At 50.5% G+C, this 18,148-nt stretch overlaps 1 protein-coding gene across 5 annotated transcripts in view; it reads right to left on the bottom strand.

The window, feature by feature from the left end:
* CEP68 (centrosomal protein 68) overlaps positions 1-18,148 on the bottom strand; it is a 25,797-nt gene extending 7,649 nt beyond the window's left edge. For 3 of the 5 annotated variants that reach the window (XM_084901077.1, XM_084901078.1, XM_084901075.1), the window contains exons 1-5: positions 18,008-18,148; positions 8,646-9,034; positions 5,174-6,673; positions 3,670-3,792; positions 566-662 (exon numbers count right to left, since the gene is read on the bottom strand). In XM_084901077.1, coding sequence (XP_084757203.1) covers positions 566-662; positions 3,670-3,792; positions 5,174-6,673; positions 8,646-8,993 — 2,068 coding nt within the window. In that variant the 5' untranslated portion in view covers positions 8,994-9,034; positions 18,008-18,148. Of the gene's footprint in view, positions 1-565; positions 663-3,669; positions 3,793-5,173; positions 6,674-8,645; positions 9,035-11,618; positions 11,707-18,007 lie in introns of those variants that run through there. The other 2 variants (XM_084901079.1, XM_084901076.1) reach the window with 2 other exon arrangements.

The following is an 18,148-nucleotide window of genomic DNA, read 5'->3' as shown; positions in this document are numbered from 1 at the left end:
ACCTCCAGCAAGGGTAATTCTATCGTAAATCCTTGCACCATGAATGCTACTCGTTTATGATTTTCACATTTTCCTATCTTGGAAATCCACCCTACAAAACAGTCTTGAGCTTAGTTTGTGCACCACCGTCCCCCCTGTCCCCTTTCTCAGTCCACTTCTTCAGTCTATTCGCTCAGAATAGATTGACTGCTCTTGAATCCTGAAAGAAATTCTTCCTGAAAGCAGATAACTAGAGAGAGGGGTGTCGCCTGCACTGGGAAAGGAAAGGAAGCCTCCTAGCCAAAAACCAACCAGCATTCCCACCCAGGACACCCGGAAAAGCTGAAAGCAGAAGCAAGTGTGGCTCTTAAAAGCTTGACACGACTTTACTCGGCTTACCTTTGTGACTGCCGCCACATGGTGTGGTTGCGGGGCAGGGATGCTGTGAGGGGCTGGCAGTCATTGGAATCCAGGGCAATGGGTGCATGTGGGAGGGGCTTCGGCACTATGGCTCCTTACCAGTGAGTATGAGGGGCCCTGGACTGCGCTGACAGGCTGGCTAAATTCAAAGCCTCAAGCATCTCACCTGGGGTGTTATCCAACAGGCACTGAAGAAGAATCTCCCCTTCCTGTAAGACATTCTCCGCCAGGGACTGGTGTTCATCTATGTCTTTCTTAAATTGCTTAAAGTATATCAGGGAAAAAAAAAAAAAAAAAAAAAGGAAAAGAAAAAGCTTCGTTACTCTCATTTTATAAAAGTTATTCAAAATGATCCCTTGTAGGGTAGCTTGATTTCCCTCTAACCTGTAATATACACCCACTGGTCTTCAGGACTCCCCAAGTAAACAGTGTCAAGTTGAACCACCTCTTTGGAGCCCAAGGTAAATACAGAGGCAATCTTTTTTTTCTGTTGCAAGTTTGACAATAGTTTTCCCCGTAGGTGGAGCCTGGCTTATCAACAGCGTGGAGTCAGAGCTTCCTTCTTGTGCCACCCCCCATTCTTTATATTCACAGGCAATGGGATTCTTAAAATCCTCTATTGTAATGGAACTGGCAAGTAAGAGATGTTGTTAATGTGACCACAGTGACTGCTGCCTGTGGTCACGTTCTGTGTGGACTTCAGGCCTAGGGAACGCATCAAGGAAGCCGAGTCTCCAAAGGAGCTCATCCGTTTCCCCTCACAGGTACCGCGCCTTGTCTTCAGTTGTTTTTGGTGCACTTTTAGCCCCTAGGTGTAAGAGTCAAATCCATGACCACTTTTAGTATAGGGTGCAGAATGTGTTTCACATTCTGGTTATAATTTTCCTCCTGGATTTACTATATTCCTGTCTTCAGCCCTAATATCTATGCTTATTATTTTTATTCTTTAGTACTCTTGATAGTCTATATGCTGCCACAAACCCATTGCTATTAAGACAAAGTATGTGAGACAGAGTCCAGTTAAAATATTTGAATGCACTAGAGCAGGGGTCCTCAAACTTTTTAAAGTGGGGGCCAGATCACAGTCCCTCAGAGAGCTGGAGGGCCGGACTATATGAACTACTAATCCCTACTGTAACACCTTGGCTGCGCTCACTGCCCAAAAAACCTGGCGGGCAGGATCAGACTCCCCTGGGGGCTGCATGTGGCCCGCGGGCCGTAGTTTGAAGACCCCTGCACTAGAGGCCTGGTGTATGAAATTGGTGCACAGGTACAGACCCTAGGCCTGGCCTGCGATCAGGGCCATCTTCCCCAGCTGTCCGCAGCTGGCCCTGCCTCCTGCCGCCACCACCCCCCGGTTCCCTGTTCGCCATCGGGTGATCAGTGCCGATGCCGATGGGGTGGGGGTGGGGGGGAACGACGACACACCGAGAGGTCGGCTGTTCCTGCCTGTTTGCCAGCCCTGCCCCTGCCATGGGTGGCCACCAGGCAATCAGAGCCTGCTGGCCAGGGAAAAGGACCAAGAGGTGGTCAGTGTGCCTCACAGTGACTGGTCCAGCGGCTGTTCTACCTTTAGGGTCAATTGGCATATTACCCTTTTATTATATAGGATAGAGGCCTGGTGCATGGGTGGGAACTGGCTGGTGGGGGGTGGGAGTGGCCTGGGTGAGGGGCCACGAGCAGTTTGCAGGCCGGCCATGCCCCTGGCTTTGTCAGGAAGGACATCTGGTCTGTCTGGCCTAATTAGCGTGTTACCCTTTTATCAGTATAGATACCCACACTCATGCTTATATTAGGTAGGTAACATCGGTCAGAGTAGCTTGTACATGGGGAATCGGTTGACGGAGTGGTCTCAGTTAGTGGGCTAGGCTTCATTGTCCTGTAGGAATAACTCCCAGCTCAGATCTGTTCTACCCACAAAGCAAGAACGTTGCTCTGGTTGGCTGGAAGTTGATGCAGGACTGACTGAGGGATACAATGGAGGGAATGGAGTTGTTTCACTGGCACCTACACTGAGGGGGTGGGGCTGAGGCACTTTGGAAAGGCCACCAGGTGAGTCTACCAAAGATCGTTTCCTCTTCCCACAATGATGCTGCTCTTGGGCCTTTGAGAGGTGGGCCCAGCACATGGAGGACTCTCACACTCAGCTTTGCTTAGTGTATTCTGGGCAAGGAACTCTCTACATAACAGGAAACAGCATTCCCACTAATGTAGAGCAGCTGGCCCACCCAGATGAGACTCCTCCCTTAAGTTTGACTTGGCCCCAAGCTGGAAAACAAAGGCCCTCCATGCTGCCTGGGCGTGGTGGCAGCTCTGGCTCAGCCCAGGCTGGTGTGGCCCTGGCTCAGGAAATCACAACCTCTTTGGCTGAAGGCAGTCGGTCAGGTTATTATGTGGGAGAAATGCAAAGAACCGTCCCAGGAAAACCCTTTCTAGACTAGCATCAGGCTGAGACCACAAACACCCCGCTCCTTCATTAGAGGTTATCAAGATTTGGCCAACCAGACATGCCAGAAGTCATGAGTAGGTCAGTCAAGGTTAATGTTATGTTTCGGGTAACTGTATAATTTATCATCCAATTTAGAACACTGGGGATGAAGGGGAGGCTATTGATAAGTATGCCAGAACAGCAGGCACAAACTCACCTAAAATTTTGATCCAAAGTTGTACTCAGAACCACCATTAAAGAGATTTTTAAAATTAAAACCTGTTTTTTTAGAGAGGCAAAATTCCCCAAAACAAAATACTGAGAAGCAAATAGAGCTGTATCTTTGTATAAACACCATCAAAATGCCCTGGGTATGTCTTGGAGTCAATACAAATTCAGCTTAAACAATTATGTATCAATCAGTGCTGTCCAAAAGGTCTGTGGTGATGGGAACGTTTTACCTGCACCGTAGTCCCTAGATGAATTCTGACTGAACCCTTGGAATGTGGCTATTGCAACTGAGAAATTTGGATTTTTCATTTTAAATAGCCATATGTGCCTAGAGATTCCAAACAGTACACATGTATGCTTCTCAATGCCTGAGATATTTGGAAAATTACACTGGAAGTCACCCTTAAGTATTTTTGATTGAGGATAAATGAATTTTCTCCAAACTCTATTTGGCTTAGGAAATAACTGATATAGTTTTTTGGCATTAAGAATTTGAAAAGGACCTATGACTAGCTTTCAGGTAAAAGTCAACTGAGCCACAACATACAGAGCATGCTATTTAAGCTTTTACTTTGTAATCAAGTGACTTAGCCCCCTCTCATGAGTATTACCCGGTAAAGCTGCAGAGAAGACTTGAGACTCGTAAGGCTGGACTTTGGTGGAGTCCAGTGGTCGGTAACATCAGCTATGTCATACAGCCAGTGGATCAGCTCGTCTAGCTGACAGCAAAATGTCTGTGTGGACAAATAAAAGACACATGCTGTTTACATTTTCAAAAGGCTAAAAATATCCAGGGGATTCTGAGCTGGACTGTGCACCAGTCCAGAGCATTCCTTCCCTTGAAGCTTTGGTCCCTTGTCCTCCCTGCCTGTCCGCACCCCGTGACTCCAGACCTCTGCCAGGGCAACAGGAATAGCCCACCTTGGTTCTGTCTCCCCTCAGCCTGATATGACACAAAAATGAGACTCAGAAAAGCCAGCCCTGCATGGGGACAGAGCAGAGGTGAGGGCAGGGATGGGAAACAGCACAGGAGAGGTATGCCTGCCACAGAAACCAGTTGCTGGCTCAGCACCACTAACTATCGGCCTGTTCCTGGGGGAAATGTGGACATAAATGACTGGTCATGACTCACCTGAATGTTCGGCTGACAACGGACAATGCACGCCCGTTCTGCCTCCACACTGCTCAGGGAGTAGGGCCCCTAGAATCCTGCCAGCGACTCGCCCTGGGGAGGCTGTGAGCCAAGCACTGTCCTCATATTTATCACAAAGGAGAATACATGCTAACATTTCTCCTACCTGCTTACAGTTCAGATGAAATCATGCATGGTTATTGCACAACTCCAGTTCTAGGAACCATCTCCCGGGTGCACGGCCCTCTGGATGGCCACCTTGCTGCGGTGCAGATGTGGGCATCCACGTGCTCACCTGGGGCTCTCCCAGTGTGCGTGCAGAGCCACATTTCTGAACACACCTGTCAGGACTATGCAGATCCCACCCTCTCTCAACACAAATTATTTCATTTAATCCACACAACACCCTGAAGTGTCAAATCTTGTTTTTAAAAAGCAAACTCAAGAGATTGAGCTGAATTCCAAAGATAGCAGTGCCATGATTCAAATTCAGCTCAGCCTGATGCTGACATCCCTGTAATTCATTCTATCTCCAGATATTCTGGGGAGGTCCATGAGAGGGTCAGTGGCCAACCAGTTGAGGAAATGGTTTAGCTAATAGCCCCTAATTCTGCAGTTACTCCACTTTATTACGCTGAAGCTCTGAGAAGGCCTGCAGTCACGAGAGCACTTGTGCAGAGCACCTCTTGATCTTCAAGGTCAAGAGCCTTGGGAAGCAGCTTGGGGTAGCAGCCAAGATCTCAGGCTCCAGCCCTTGCTAGCTAACCGTAAGTGGGCAGGTTGCTTAACCCTTCACTACCATTTTCTCTGAAAAATGAGAACAGTCCTTATTGGGTAGTGAGTTGTGAGGATTAAATAGGATAAGGTACAATACAGTGCCTGGCACATGAAGTGTGATCAATGTTACTAAGTTCTGTTATTAAAATCAGTGGGCAGGGGGAAGAAATGGGGCACCTTTACACAAGCCTCTTAATGTCGTTTACCTTCACACAGTGCATGAGTGATTCTTTTCCCTGCTCTCGTCCTCTCGTGGGAGACTGCCCTTTACGGTCTGGGTCCGAGAATGTCTGCTGGTCCAAAATGACTGGGAAAGAGGAGCGTGTTCTCAGAGGCCCACAGGAGACCCCCAGTGCCTGGCTGCTCACCAGACTGCCGTCCCCTGCGGAGTCTCCTGCATGGAGAAAGGAGCGGAGCAAACAGTGGTTCTGCTCCTCAAGCCCCCCGGGCCCTCTGGGGACAGAGGGAAGCTGGCTTTGGCTGGAATCCGATGGGAAGGAAGTGGGCCCGTCACTGTTCGACACATCCAGGGAGCTCTGCCCTTCGGCAGCTCCAGCGGGCAGGGTCACCAAAGTAGGAACAGAACCCAGATACGAAACCAAGCTAGAAACCTGTGTCAGCCGAGCGGGCAGGGCAAGATACTCGTCGTCACTCTCCAAGTCCTCTTCTGGCTTCCATCCAGGCTCCATGCAGGCAGGGCGCTGCTCACCTTGGCCAGCCCCCTTCTCTCTCTCTGGCCCGGATGAAGGCCATCCTCTGTCCCATGTCCTCAGTTGGGGAGAGCCCACATCGAGGTGCTTGCCCACGGTCCGCCAGTCCTTCACACCCCTCAGGGCTGGCTCTCTCCTTTCCCAAACAGTGTCCTTGCTGCCTGCAGCCCTGGGAGTAGATGTGAGCCGGCTGCCCTGCTCCTGGGGTACTCCAGAGTGCGACCGTTTAAAGCTTGGCTCTCTGGGCCCAGAGGATGGCAGGGCACTGGCATCCGCTGGTGGGCAACTGTGGGAGACATTAGTGGGTGACTTCAGAGTGCTTGCTGGGGAGACAGAAAAACTATCCAGGTCTACACCTGAATCCTGCAGGACAGGGTCAGCCAGCATGTGGCTGTCAAGATGCCTCGGGAGCCGAGGCCTGGGCCTAAGTGGGTAGGTATAGTCCAGCAGCTCTTCATACTCTTTGTTCGGGTTCCACAGGGGGGAGCGGCGGTCGGGGGAAGGCGGCAGGGAATCTGGCAGCACGCAGGCCCAGTACTCGGCTTGGAAGGATAGATGCCTCCTGCGCAGCCCGGGGGCATCACCCCCAGAGGACACAGGCTGTGGAGACCACTGGAGCTGAGGCCCTGGTCCCACCATGGAGGGGGCCGACTGGGAGCCAACCAGCTCCAGGGAGGGCGAGACCTTGGCAAGAGAGCAACTTTGAGGCTCTGCCTTCTCTTGGTGTCCTTGGGAACTGCTGTCAGGGGGTGAGGCAGAGACACTGCGGCTGGAAAACGGAGCAGTGGCACCTGGGCTCACCATGGACCTCCACTTTGACGAGAAAGGGAAACCTGAGATGTGAGGCTGTCGGCTGAGGGCCAGCACCCGCGGTGACTCCACGGGGGATGGGTCATCTTCGGTATCAGCATCATGTCCTGAGCAAAGGGCTGTGGCTCTGGGAGCAGTTGTAGTCTGAGGTAGCTCTTCTAAGGCAGAAAGCCTGGTGTCCTCCATCTGCAATGAGAAGAGGGAAGGAAAGGTGATAAGTAAGCTACGCTTGTTTTTTTTTTTTAAACATAGATGCATCATAGTTTTATTTATTTTCTAAAATATATGTATATATTTTACTGAGAGAGGGGTAGAGATATAGAAAGATGGATGAGAGAAGAACATCACTGATTGGCTGCCTCCTGCACATCCCTACTGGAGATCGAGCCCGCAACCCAGGCATGTTCCCTGACCAGGAACTGAACCTAAGACTCCAGGTTCCTAGGCTGATGCTCAACCACTGAGCCATGCGAGCTGGGCTACATTTCTTTCTTAGATGATAAACCGGGATTTTTCTTTGGAGAGCCCAGACGACATTGAGGAGAGGTCCTGACATGAGTCTGCTACCCAATGCAAGAATCAGATAGAGTGCTGCTAGTGGCAGCATGAGACTTCCCCAAACTGATCCCACCCTCGGTCCTTTCAAGAGTTCTTCCTCGCCCTAACCGGTTTGGCTCAGGGATAGAGCGTCGACCTTCGGACTCAAGGGTCCCAGGTTCGATTCTGGTCAAGGGCATGTTCCTTGGTTGTGTGCACATGCCCAGTGAGAGGTGTGCCGGAGGCAGCTGATTGATGTTTCTCTCTCATCAATGTTTCTATCTCTCTCACCCTCTCCCTTCCTCTCTGTAAAAAATAAAATATATTTTTAAAAAAGAAAAAAAAAAAGTTCTTCCTCCACAGACACTGTTCCATGCAGAAGCTGGAACACACTGACTAGCCTTTTAGAAAAGGATAGATAAAGCCTCAGTCATTCTGTCACTGACAGAGGAGACACATCCAAACCCACGCAGTTCAGCTCAGATGCCAGTGGTAATGAACACTGGCAAAATGATCATTCGTCTCAGCCTCTTTACTCTGAATTTTTTATCTGCTTGATGAAGAACTTGCCCTGAGGGAGGCAGGCAGCATAGTTACAGCCATGAGCTTTGGAAGAGACAGACCTAACTGCCACCTCCCAGATGTATAACTTTGAGCCTTGCTTCCCACACCTGTAAAGTGGGGATAGTAATAGCACCACTTTCTCAGGACATGAGGGCTATATGAGCTCATGTATGAAAAGCACTGGGTCAGAGCTCAACACACAATAAGCAACAGACTCACATCATGAAACAGCCCAGTTGGCTTATGTCTTGCCTCCCTGAATCTCTGACTCACAGGTTCCCTGAGCCTCCCACCGCCCTGGCTCCCAGGCAGGTGGGCCCAGCTTCTGTTTTCTCCCACAGTCACGCTCAGAGGCTCCTAGCAGAGTGAGGCTCCATAGGGGCAGCATGCAACAGCCAAGGCCATAATGACACCAAAGAGATCAAAGTCATTCCCATGAAAGGGCTTGGCAAGCGGAGCATAATAGGATGTCAGAGCTGGGAGGGACAGGCCACACAGGTCACCTTCCAATTATACTGAGGGCCTGAAAGATGCGGTGATTTGCCTGAGGTAACAGAGGCAGGCGGGGCTCCTTGCTCCATGTGATTCCTACTAGGCAAGACTGCCCTGCACTCGGAGGCGCAAAACAAAGTTCCTTGCCCAGCAACAGTGCTGCCATCACAGGGCAGCTTTGTGAGGTTCCCTGGGTTCCAAGGACATAGAGCCCTCAGGAGACCACAGCTCTGGGCCCTCCTTCCTCATGTCTTCTCAGGGCCCCCCTGAGGCCTTAGATCACCAAGTCAGAAACAGGACAGGGCTCCCCTATTGAGAGCACTCCTGGCCCTCCCCTCTGGGTCATTAGTCTCTTAAGGAACAGGAGATGCTGTGGACAGAGCCCCCTGCTGGTGCCAAGGCCCAATTCTCCAGATGAACCTGTAGAACAGAAATCACCATTTTACAGCTAGACTCCCCCAATGCTCCATCTTGTACAGGGACTGGGGAAGCATGTAAAATGGTGACAAAATGCTGGAATACACTCCCAAAAGATAGCATTAGGCAAATGTACAGTGCCACTGACCTTAGTAGCTACCTGGCTTCCCACAGAATGCAGCTCTCCTGTCCCCACATCGGCAGGAGGAGGCAGGCCACTGAGAGCAGGCTGAGATGCACCAGCTACTGGCTCCCTGCTGGTGTTGCTGGCCTGTGCCTGGCAGGCTCCAGAGGGGCAGCAGACAGGGGCAGGGGGGCCCTCTGTCTCCCACACAGGGGAGGCAGGCCCTCCCTCAGCTTCCAGTCGTGGTGGCTGCTCCCCACTCACAGGCCCTGGGGTGTCCCTCTCCTGCTCTCTGCAGCTCCAGCGCCCACAGGACGGGGCCTTTGAGTCCAGGGATGCCTCCACCCCTGCCTTTTCTTCTCCCAGAGCCATTGATGCGTCTCTAGGTCTGGATTCCCTGAAGCTTCGGCTGCCTATAAAGTGGGAAAGGGAGACAAAAAGGTAAATTTCTACATCTGTGTCCAGACAACCTTGCTTTTTAATGAATAAGAAAACCTTTTTTATTTTTGGCCAAAGGAAAACAAACAAATAAATGATGGCTACTTCCTTAGAGAAGAACAGAAGCCCAGGTTCAGCGTTTCTTGATCCCAAACCCTTCCGAAGAAGGCAGGAACACAACATTTGTCCTCTACTTTTATGTGGCCTGTGCCAGCTCCAGCAGTAGGTTCCAGGAGGGCCACTGCAGGTCCAAATCAGAGTCAAGGCTTAGCCCTCACTAAAGTCACCTTTTCGTCCCTGTCCCTTCAGCCCAGCCCCACTGGGCAAGAGGCCTGGCCTGTGCCAGCCCAGCTGTGGGTCTGTTGTTGAAATGTCAGCAGGTGGCTCTGGCTTGGCGCTGACCGCTCTGCTCTGCTCTGCTCTGCAGAGCAAGTCAGGGCACACCCAGGCCTCGGCTGAACCCAGGGTGCTCCCTCAGTGCCACTCTGCCCTGCAGAGAAGGCAGGACCCTCTCAAAGCACAGAAATCATGCCCCAGGTTGAGAAAAGAGACACACACAAGGCAGCAGGCAAGGAGGGAAGAAGGAACACGTAGGAGGTGGATCTGAAAACAGGTCTGTTGCTATAAGAGCTTTGGGAGCAGAAGGAGACCCCCTGAGACTAAGCGTGTAGGCAAGGACTGCTGCTGGGAGCACAACTATGGGAGGACTTCGAAGGGGAACAAGGGATCCTCGAGCACCCAGGATTTCAGCAGCTGCCTGAAGTACAGTGGGCCAACCCCAAAGCTAAAACTTGGACACAAATAGCCTTGTTTCCTCAGAGACCAGGTGAGTGATAGCAAGGAGGTGGGAAGTCTGAGAAAGTGGAGGAAGCCATGTATGTGGGCTTACCCTGCTCAGCTCACACAGGAAACACAACTATGTGAGGACAGCTATCCCGAGACCATCCATCCAGGAGGGTCCTGCCTGCCTGCCTGGGCACTTGGGGCTCCGAGCCGCTTCAGGGGCCTCCCTAGGGAAGACCACACACGTCGCATGTACTCCTGCTTCTCACAACCACCACATGTGGCATACACTAATCAGGAAAACTATTTTTTTTGGACAATTTCAATATATGGCTGAAAAATAAAATGTACCCTCCGCTCTTGTCCCTGTTCCTCCCTAAAACGAGCCAGTGCATGCAGGGCACCACGACAATGCCTGGCAGTGCCAGCTAATGCCACCACTATCAAGGGGCCGTGTGCGACCCAGAATCAGCCTAACAGGTTACAAGGAACAAAGTCCAAGAGAAGGAGAAAAAGCAACCTATTTTTCATACAAATCAAGCAAAATATTTACTATTAGATAATATTACACACACACACACACACACACACTCACACACACAAAAGGCAAACAGTCTCATTAATTTTGTGTATCTCTCATCTGATGCATATGCAGACAAACACAAAAATCTATTTCATCATTCTCCCGTTTTGTTTTTTTACTTAGAAACAGCAAAATGTATAAAGCATGCTTTTCTTTCCTATCAAACAAAGTCTCTTAAGAGATCATTCCTTAGCCTTACACAGAGCTTCCTCGTTCTTCGTATCACTGCCCAGTACTGTAGTCCACTGTAAGACTGCACACTAGTTCATTTCACCGGTCTCTTACCAGTGGACATTGGGTTATTTCCAATCTTTTGCTGTTACAAACTGCTGAGGTGAATGACCACAAACACACATCACTGGCACGCATGCTAGCACCCCCACAGCATAAACAGCCAGAAGCAGAACTGCTGAGGCCAACGGTACTTGCATTCGTACTTTGGCATATGCTGCGCCAAGTGCCCTCTATGGGATGGCATCGATTTACACTCCCACCAGCAGCATGTGCGAGTGCCAGTTGGCCATGGGAGGCAGGTCCTCTTATTCTCATTTCACAGTCGGGAAACCAAGGCTCAGAGAGATTCCACTCTAGAGCTGTGTGACTCTAGAACTAAGCTCTTTTCGAACCAATGAGGGAACAAGTCACCAAGCAGAGGCACACAGAATGGAAGAGGGAAGAGACTGGTAGAGGGACAGAGATGAGTGACCAAGTCCTGCTGGGACAGATTTTCATGGAGCCACATCCTCACCTTGTGGCTACTTAAGAAACTGCAATGAAGAGGTTTACAGGCAAACTGTTCTCACAATGACGGCGACAGACTGAGTCCATGAGCAGGAAAAATCAGGGTGATGGCTGAACCTGACCCCTGTCCTCTAGCTTCTACTTCTTGCTCCATCCCTAAACTCCCTTACTGGCTGGTGTTGGGCCCTGACAGGTGGCAGCTAATCTCCCTTTCACACCCTGACTTCCCCCCTCCACTAAAGCGTGTGGTTTTGAGACGGGGCTGGATTAAGAAGATGCTGGGCAAAAGAGGGGTGCAAACGAATGCCCTCTGTCTTTGTTTTGATGTTTTGTTTTCTGTTTTGTCTGGATCCCAAAATAGAAAGTGTCCATTTATCCCTGGGGGGTTGTGATTTAGAATTATAAGCTTTTCAGGAGATACCTTTAGGTAATTTTCAAGTATACACACGAACCTGAACTAGGTTATCAGTGTCGCCAGACGCCTTTTAGCAACCAGGTTAGGAGGTCTGAAATTCGAAGACTTTCATGGAAATGGTACTTCTGAAAAGACAGATTATATAGGTGGTTATTTTCTCATCTGGATAAGCAGTCCCTTCATAATCTCACTTATCTGTCTGACAAATCCTTTGCTCCCTGTGCTACACAAGTTTATTATGGGAACACAGATACATATAAAAGAATAAAAAGAAGCCCATGAGAGTTCATTCAAAATCTATAATAATAAAAGGGTAATATGCTAATTAGACCGAATGAAGGCAGGGCTTCAGGCTGCAAGGGAAGCCCGGGTCCCGGGTGCCAGAGGGAAGCTGGTGTCGGCAGCCAGGGGAAGGCCTACTCTTGCGTGAATTTCAGGCACTGGGCCTCTAGTTGTATATAAGATGCTATAGAATACAGAGAAGGGAGAAAGTCACCTGGGTACAGATAATGAGGGAAAGCTCCTTGAAGTAATGACTGCTGAAGGCAGACCATTTAAAAAATGTCAATCATGTTGAAGAAAACTGTGGCCTAGCAAATGCCCAGTTTTGGATTTCTAGGGCTCGACCCTGTCTGCACTTGCCAGGTGGGCATCTGTAATACCGCACGAAGGTCCAGCCCTGACTTACAGATCCTAGATTTTACACAGCATCCTTTCTGACCATCCGGGTTTGAGAGTGGAGGTGTGGATCTGCTTGGACTCTTCCAATGAGAGACAGCTTACTCCTTTTCAAAGCACCCAATGATCTACGCTCAGTCTGATAAAAACGACTTGCTGGGCTGGACCAACACTGTCCCTGATTAATAGTTTTAAACAACCTGGCATTCTATGTGGGGGTTCCCTGCTCTTAGCTCACTCATTTCACAGTGCTCCGGGGGCCAGCAGCCTCGTGGTGGGCAGAGGCCTCAGTTGGCCTAATGGAAGCACCAGCAGATTGCATTGAGCGACTGGAGGCCTCAGAGCACAGACAAAGAACAATGAATCCAACCCTCCCATCTGAGAAGGGTCTGTACACACCATATCCGCCAAACCAAGAGACAAGGCACACGAGCTTCAGGATATTCTGGGGACCACCTGCACTTTGCTATTAAAATTCTCCACTAGCTTCCAGGGCTTGCAGAGGCTGCATGACCCACCAGATATAATTAGGAGTGATGTAGGCTGGCTTGGCTTACTCCTCCCCTACAGTAAAAATATGCTCACACATCACGCATGTGGTAACACTAACTTCATAAGCCTGGACATCTGACCCTTCCTAGTGTCTGGTGCATCACCCTTGTGCAGCCCTGTCCCAGCTGCCAGGGCTTCCTCCCATTGCTCCTATCCCAAATGGAGGAAGGAGAACTGTGAACGGGGGGTGTGTTCATGGGGGGAAGGCGGAGGCGTGTGTGTGTGTGGAAGGATGCAGTTCCTCTCTTCAATAAACCACTCAAATATGCACATGATAAGCTAGGGAGAAATCCTCCTCTGATCAGAAAAGGTCTTTCCCAGGATTCTTTAAATTATGAGCTCCCTTTGAAACAATCTGATTTACACCAACTTTTTCTGGGAAGGGCCGTCTTTGTACCTGAGCGTGCAGACAGCCACCTGCACCAGCAAGGGCAAGGTGTTTCTTGACATAGCAAGCCCTACCACTTCAGGGGCCAAAACCCAACTCTCCTTGTTGTTTTCACAGGAGGCACAGGTATACGTGGCAAATGCCATGCACACAAAGGGGCAGACTGACCAGAGAACCAGACAAAGAGGCTCTCAGTACTGCTCTTTCTCATAGAACATGAAACTGCCCACAAGGAAAGGGGAGGGGAGGGGGAGAACCCAGTGCTGTAGGTTGCTGGAAGGCTTCTGGGAACTAGATTAATGGGGGGAAAAAGCTTTAAGGCAGAAGCTCATCTATGTGTGGGAGGCAGCATGAAAGGGGGTAAAGACATATGTGGGGGAGGCCAACAAAGGGGGCAGTCACAAGGGCGCAGGCCTGCCTCAGAGCAGGGTGGACACCAGCAACACAATGGCCAGAGGTTTGAGAATGGGAGGCCAATGGCCAAGAGCAACTGCCGTTCCACCTGCTCCCTCCCTGGCTGGAGAAGCCTGAAGCCCCTTAGTCCTCCACACTGGTTCCGTTTTCCCTGTAAGGCAGGTCACCATAAGTGCTGGGGCCCCTCCTTTGCAAGTGGAAATACAGCAAAGTGAAGAGGAAGACCAGGCTTAAACCTGCGGAGGGGGAGATATGACTCCAATGGGCTGATGCCATCCTCAGGATCCCTGGGCACCAGCAACCCCTTCTCTGCTCCTGCCACCCCCGCCCCCACCCAGGGCTGCTTTCCCACCTTCTGCTTGGTAAAAGAAAAGTCCTCTGGGCCCTAGGAGGAGCCATTGGGTCCTTCTAGATCAATGTGTGGGAAGGCTGCTGCCAGGCCGCTCTCTATTCATTCTCTCTCTCTCTCTCTCTCACCCACCCACTCACCAGCTGGCTGATTGACTGGGACCACCACACAGCCTCACAACAGGCCAATCTTCTCAGTTGTCGTGAGAAGTCCTTGGGTGACATTTGGAGATGCAAGTGCCACATCTACAAGGAACTTAGGACTGAGCTCCCAGACACCCCTCCCCTCAACCCCAAGCTCTCCTTAGCAGCCAGCAGACTGTTCCCATCCCACGAAGCTCAAAGTGTGAGGATGAGGAGGACTGAACATGTCAATCAACTGTACCCTCTGTTCCCACCAAAGAGCAAGGCAGAAAAACAGCTTCTCAGGAACAACAACAACAAAAAAATTGCTCCTACTGTCCCAGGAAGCTGGCCTTGGACCGGTTTCATAAGCCACTGCTTTTGCTGTACTGACACTTTGCTGTGAGCCCACTGGGCTACACAAATGAAGACTGGTAAGAATCTTGGTGAACTTCTCAAGAGAGGCTATGAAGAATGTTACTCAAGTACCAAAACCAAAGGGTCCTATTAGAGAACCCATGAGACAGGGATTCTCTGGTCTCAGTAAGAGAAGCAGCTGTTTCACTGAGCAGCCAGTTGGTTTTTACCGGTATTTTATAGCTAATGGCAAAACTGATTTTTAAAAAATATTTCCTCTTTGCTTTGCTGCTAAGAAACTCAGGACCAGATCTGTAGTCCCACCAAAGCAAAATATATAGGACAAAGAGGCAGTCATTTTTTGTACTGATCTTACCCTTGACTTCTCTCTTCTTTTACCCTGTCTCAATACTTTCACTAAAAATCCTTACACTTAAAAATATCCAGGAGAAATGCCTCAAATCACTTTTTGGAACAAAAGAAGAGGAACTGTTAAAAACAGAATGACAGGGGAAAGCTCCTAAATCCAAGACTTCATCCCAATACTACAGAGAACAAACCTGTTATCAGTGCTTCTAAAAAGCAATGCAGATGCTCTTATTAGTATCTTTCTATTCAAAGTGTGTGTGTGGTCCACGGATCAGCAGCATCTACATCACCGTAGAGCTTGTTGGAAATACAGATTCTCAGGGCCCACCCCATACGCTTGGAATCAGAATCTGTACTTGAGCACGATGTCCAGATGACTGGTAAGCAAACTGTTTCAGAACCACCGGGTTAGAAAGCCCATTTGTGCACTGTGGAGCAGAACTTTAATGGTTTATGCACATTCACTGAGTGCCTATCTTATGCCGGACACACACAAGAAAACCAATGGCCCTGTCCTTAATGCCTTTCCAATAGGACACTAGGAAAAGCTCGCATCTTGTGGCAGGTTTGTAATAGCTAATTATAGAATATCACAGCTGGATGGGAATCCCCAGAAAGAACAGCATTCCATAGAAAGGATTTAAAATTCTCTGTGGCTTCAGTAAAAGCAGAATCAGAGATCGGAATTTTCCACAAGTAGTGGTTTTGTTTTGGAAACTCCAAATAATTTAAGAGAAACTGGTGTGCAAAGGGAACCTACAGCTGGAAGGAAATGTATAACTTAGCCTGCTTCCTGCGGCAGCAAGTGGCACAGGAAAACCTGGAAGTGAGGCACTCCCCCCTGGGGGTTATATCTGCAACGCTAGGTCTGGCACTAGGTCTAGAACCAACAGGAAGATTTCTTCCACTTTTCACGTTATGAACAACTTTCAAGACAGGAACCAGTTTCTTCCTGAGAACAGATTTGTTATAAGGAGAGAAGAGACCCCAGGCTCTGCCTCTTTCTGGCTGAACTAACACACCATCCTAAAGATTTTCTGTCAGCTACCCCAGGACCACTTTTACGCCTCTGCTCATTTTGAGTAAGAAGCCACATTACCATCAGAACACCTGCCAAAATGTTATCTGGCACTTCAATCTCTAGTGGGTCGCAAGACTAAAAGCATAAAGAGCTAATTTCTATGGAATAGAGGCATACCTTAAGACATCGTGGGTTCAGTTCCAGACAACGGCAATAAAATGAGTTATATTTTTGCTTGAAGGGCCTTGCCTTCCATTTGTATAAAATGCAACATGTGTGCAACACAATAAAATGAAGTTTGCCTGTATGATTTTACTGAGGGAGGTTGGGGTGGGATCTGAAAAAGTTTAAGGGATTTTTTAAAATCAAGAAACACATAGGACAGGTTTTAAAGAGTCAAAAAACATTGTGTTCAAGTACCTGTTTATTTTTTATAACAACCACTAACAGCTACTGAACATTTCTGGAGTGCCAAGGGCTATGCTAAGCACTTTCTGTCAATTACTTAGTCCTCAGAACCCATGGAGTAGCTCCCATTTTACAGATGAGGAAACTGAGACCCAGAGAAGTTTAATCACTTGTCTAGAGTTAGTAACATGGAAGAGCTAAAGTCTGATTTGACTTGAGTGCCAGAGGTCGAGGCCTCTCTGCCCTGTAAGAATAATTGGTCCAACAAGCTAATGTGAGTACAGTTTTTGTTTTGTAAACTTTTGGGCCATGCAGCTGACGTGTGTGTGTGTGTGTGTGTGTGTGTGTGTGTGTGTGTGTTTGGCTCCCTTCAGCCAGAATGACTTGTGTTCCAAGCATTGTGCTAAGGGCTGGGGAAACCACACAACAGCAACAGAAGGTAGCCTACAGGAGGGAGTGATTATTAGTTGGTAGGGAAAGCTTTAAAAAGCATTCCCAAAGAGGTGCGCCTGAGTCCTGTACCGAGTGACCCAGTATTGATGGACCCAAGTGGAGGAAGAAGCAGGGATGAGAAGTTGTGACTTCTACTTTTAACCAAGCTCTAGATCCTTGGTTTCTTTCTTTTTAAATACATTTTTATTGGTTTCAGAAAGGAAGGGAGAGGGAGAGGGAGAGGGAGAGGGAGAGGGAGAGGGAGAGGGAGGGAGGGAGGGAGGGGGAGAGAGAGAGAGAGACATCAATGATGAGAAAGAATCATTGATCAGCTGCCTCCTGCATGCCCCCTACTGGGGATCAAGCCAGCAACCCAGGCATGTGCCCTTGTGACTGGAATCGAACCCGGGACCCTTCTGCTCGCAGGCCGATGCTCTATGCACTGAGCCAAACCAGCTAGGCTCGATTTCTAACATCACACACTTTGTCAAGCATTTTAACAACATTCTTCACACCCAATATCCTGAAACTGTTAGGGTATTTACCAACGGCTAGCTATCTTCCCACTACCTCCCCCCACTCCCCAGTGAACTCCCAGTGACTGGTCCAATGTGCTCTGGCAGGTTTCCGCTCATTTTATGTTACAAACAATACACCCACCGAACTCAACCTCTTAATCCTAAATGAAGGACCTGGAACAGGCTTTGGACAACGTGCCCCTGGGCTGCCTGCAGCAGTTCCCGCGATGGCAGCTGGAAAGGGCGGCCTCCCAGGCATGGGTGAGATACCGTGCGTGTTCCCCTCGAACAGCTGCATCCCAGGGGAGCATCGTTCCTCTTCCCCGCGGGAACGGCCCTGAGCTGGGGCGCCCGGGTCCGAGTCCCTTACACCCTGGGGCACCTCGGCGTGGGCGCGGGGTAAACAGCACCCTCCCGGGGCGAAGCCCTGAGGGGCAGGGAGCTCCCGGGAGGCAGAGGCCCACCGGCGCCCCGGCTGCGAGTTGGAGTGGCCACGCATCCCCTACCCCATCCCCCGCCCGCCGCGCTCAGGCTTCCCCAGTCCCGTCTCCCGCCTCCGCGCCCCGACCCCCGGCCGCGACCCGCACCCGCCGTTCCGTCCGCAAAATGGAGGCGAAGGCACCAGGCGCCCCTGCGCCCAGAAAGCTTTCGTGCCCTCCCACTGGGGGGGAACGGGAGGCCCAGCAGCCCGCCTGGTCTCCCAGACCCGGAGACACCGAAGGGCACAGGGGGCCGGGCCGCGCGGGGGGGGACTGCCGGGGCCGCCGCCTCCAGCCCCGCGAATCCCCCGACACCCGCGCCGGGCGGGCACCACCTACCGCGCCTCGGACGCTCCGGACGCCCCAAGCAGGCCTGCGGCGGCGCCCGCGGCCCCGGCAGCCCCAGACGGCAGCCCCGCGGCCGGGCTCCAGGTGCAAACCGCTGCCCTCGCGCGGGAGCCCCAACGCTCGGGGCGGAGC

Source organism: Pipistrellus hanaki, assembly GCF_964339955.1.
Source record: "Pipistrellus hanaki genome assembly, chromosome: 12".
Taxonomy (NCBI): domain Eukaryota; kingdom Metazoa; phylum Chordata; class Mammalia; order Chiroptera; family Vespertilionidae; genus Pipistrellus; species Pipistrellus hanaki.
This window is presented reverse-complemented; position numbering and strand designations above follow the sequence as displayed.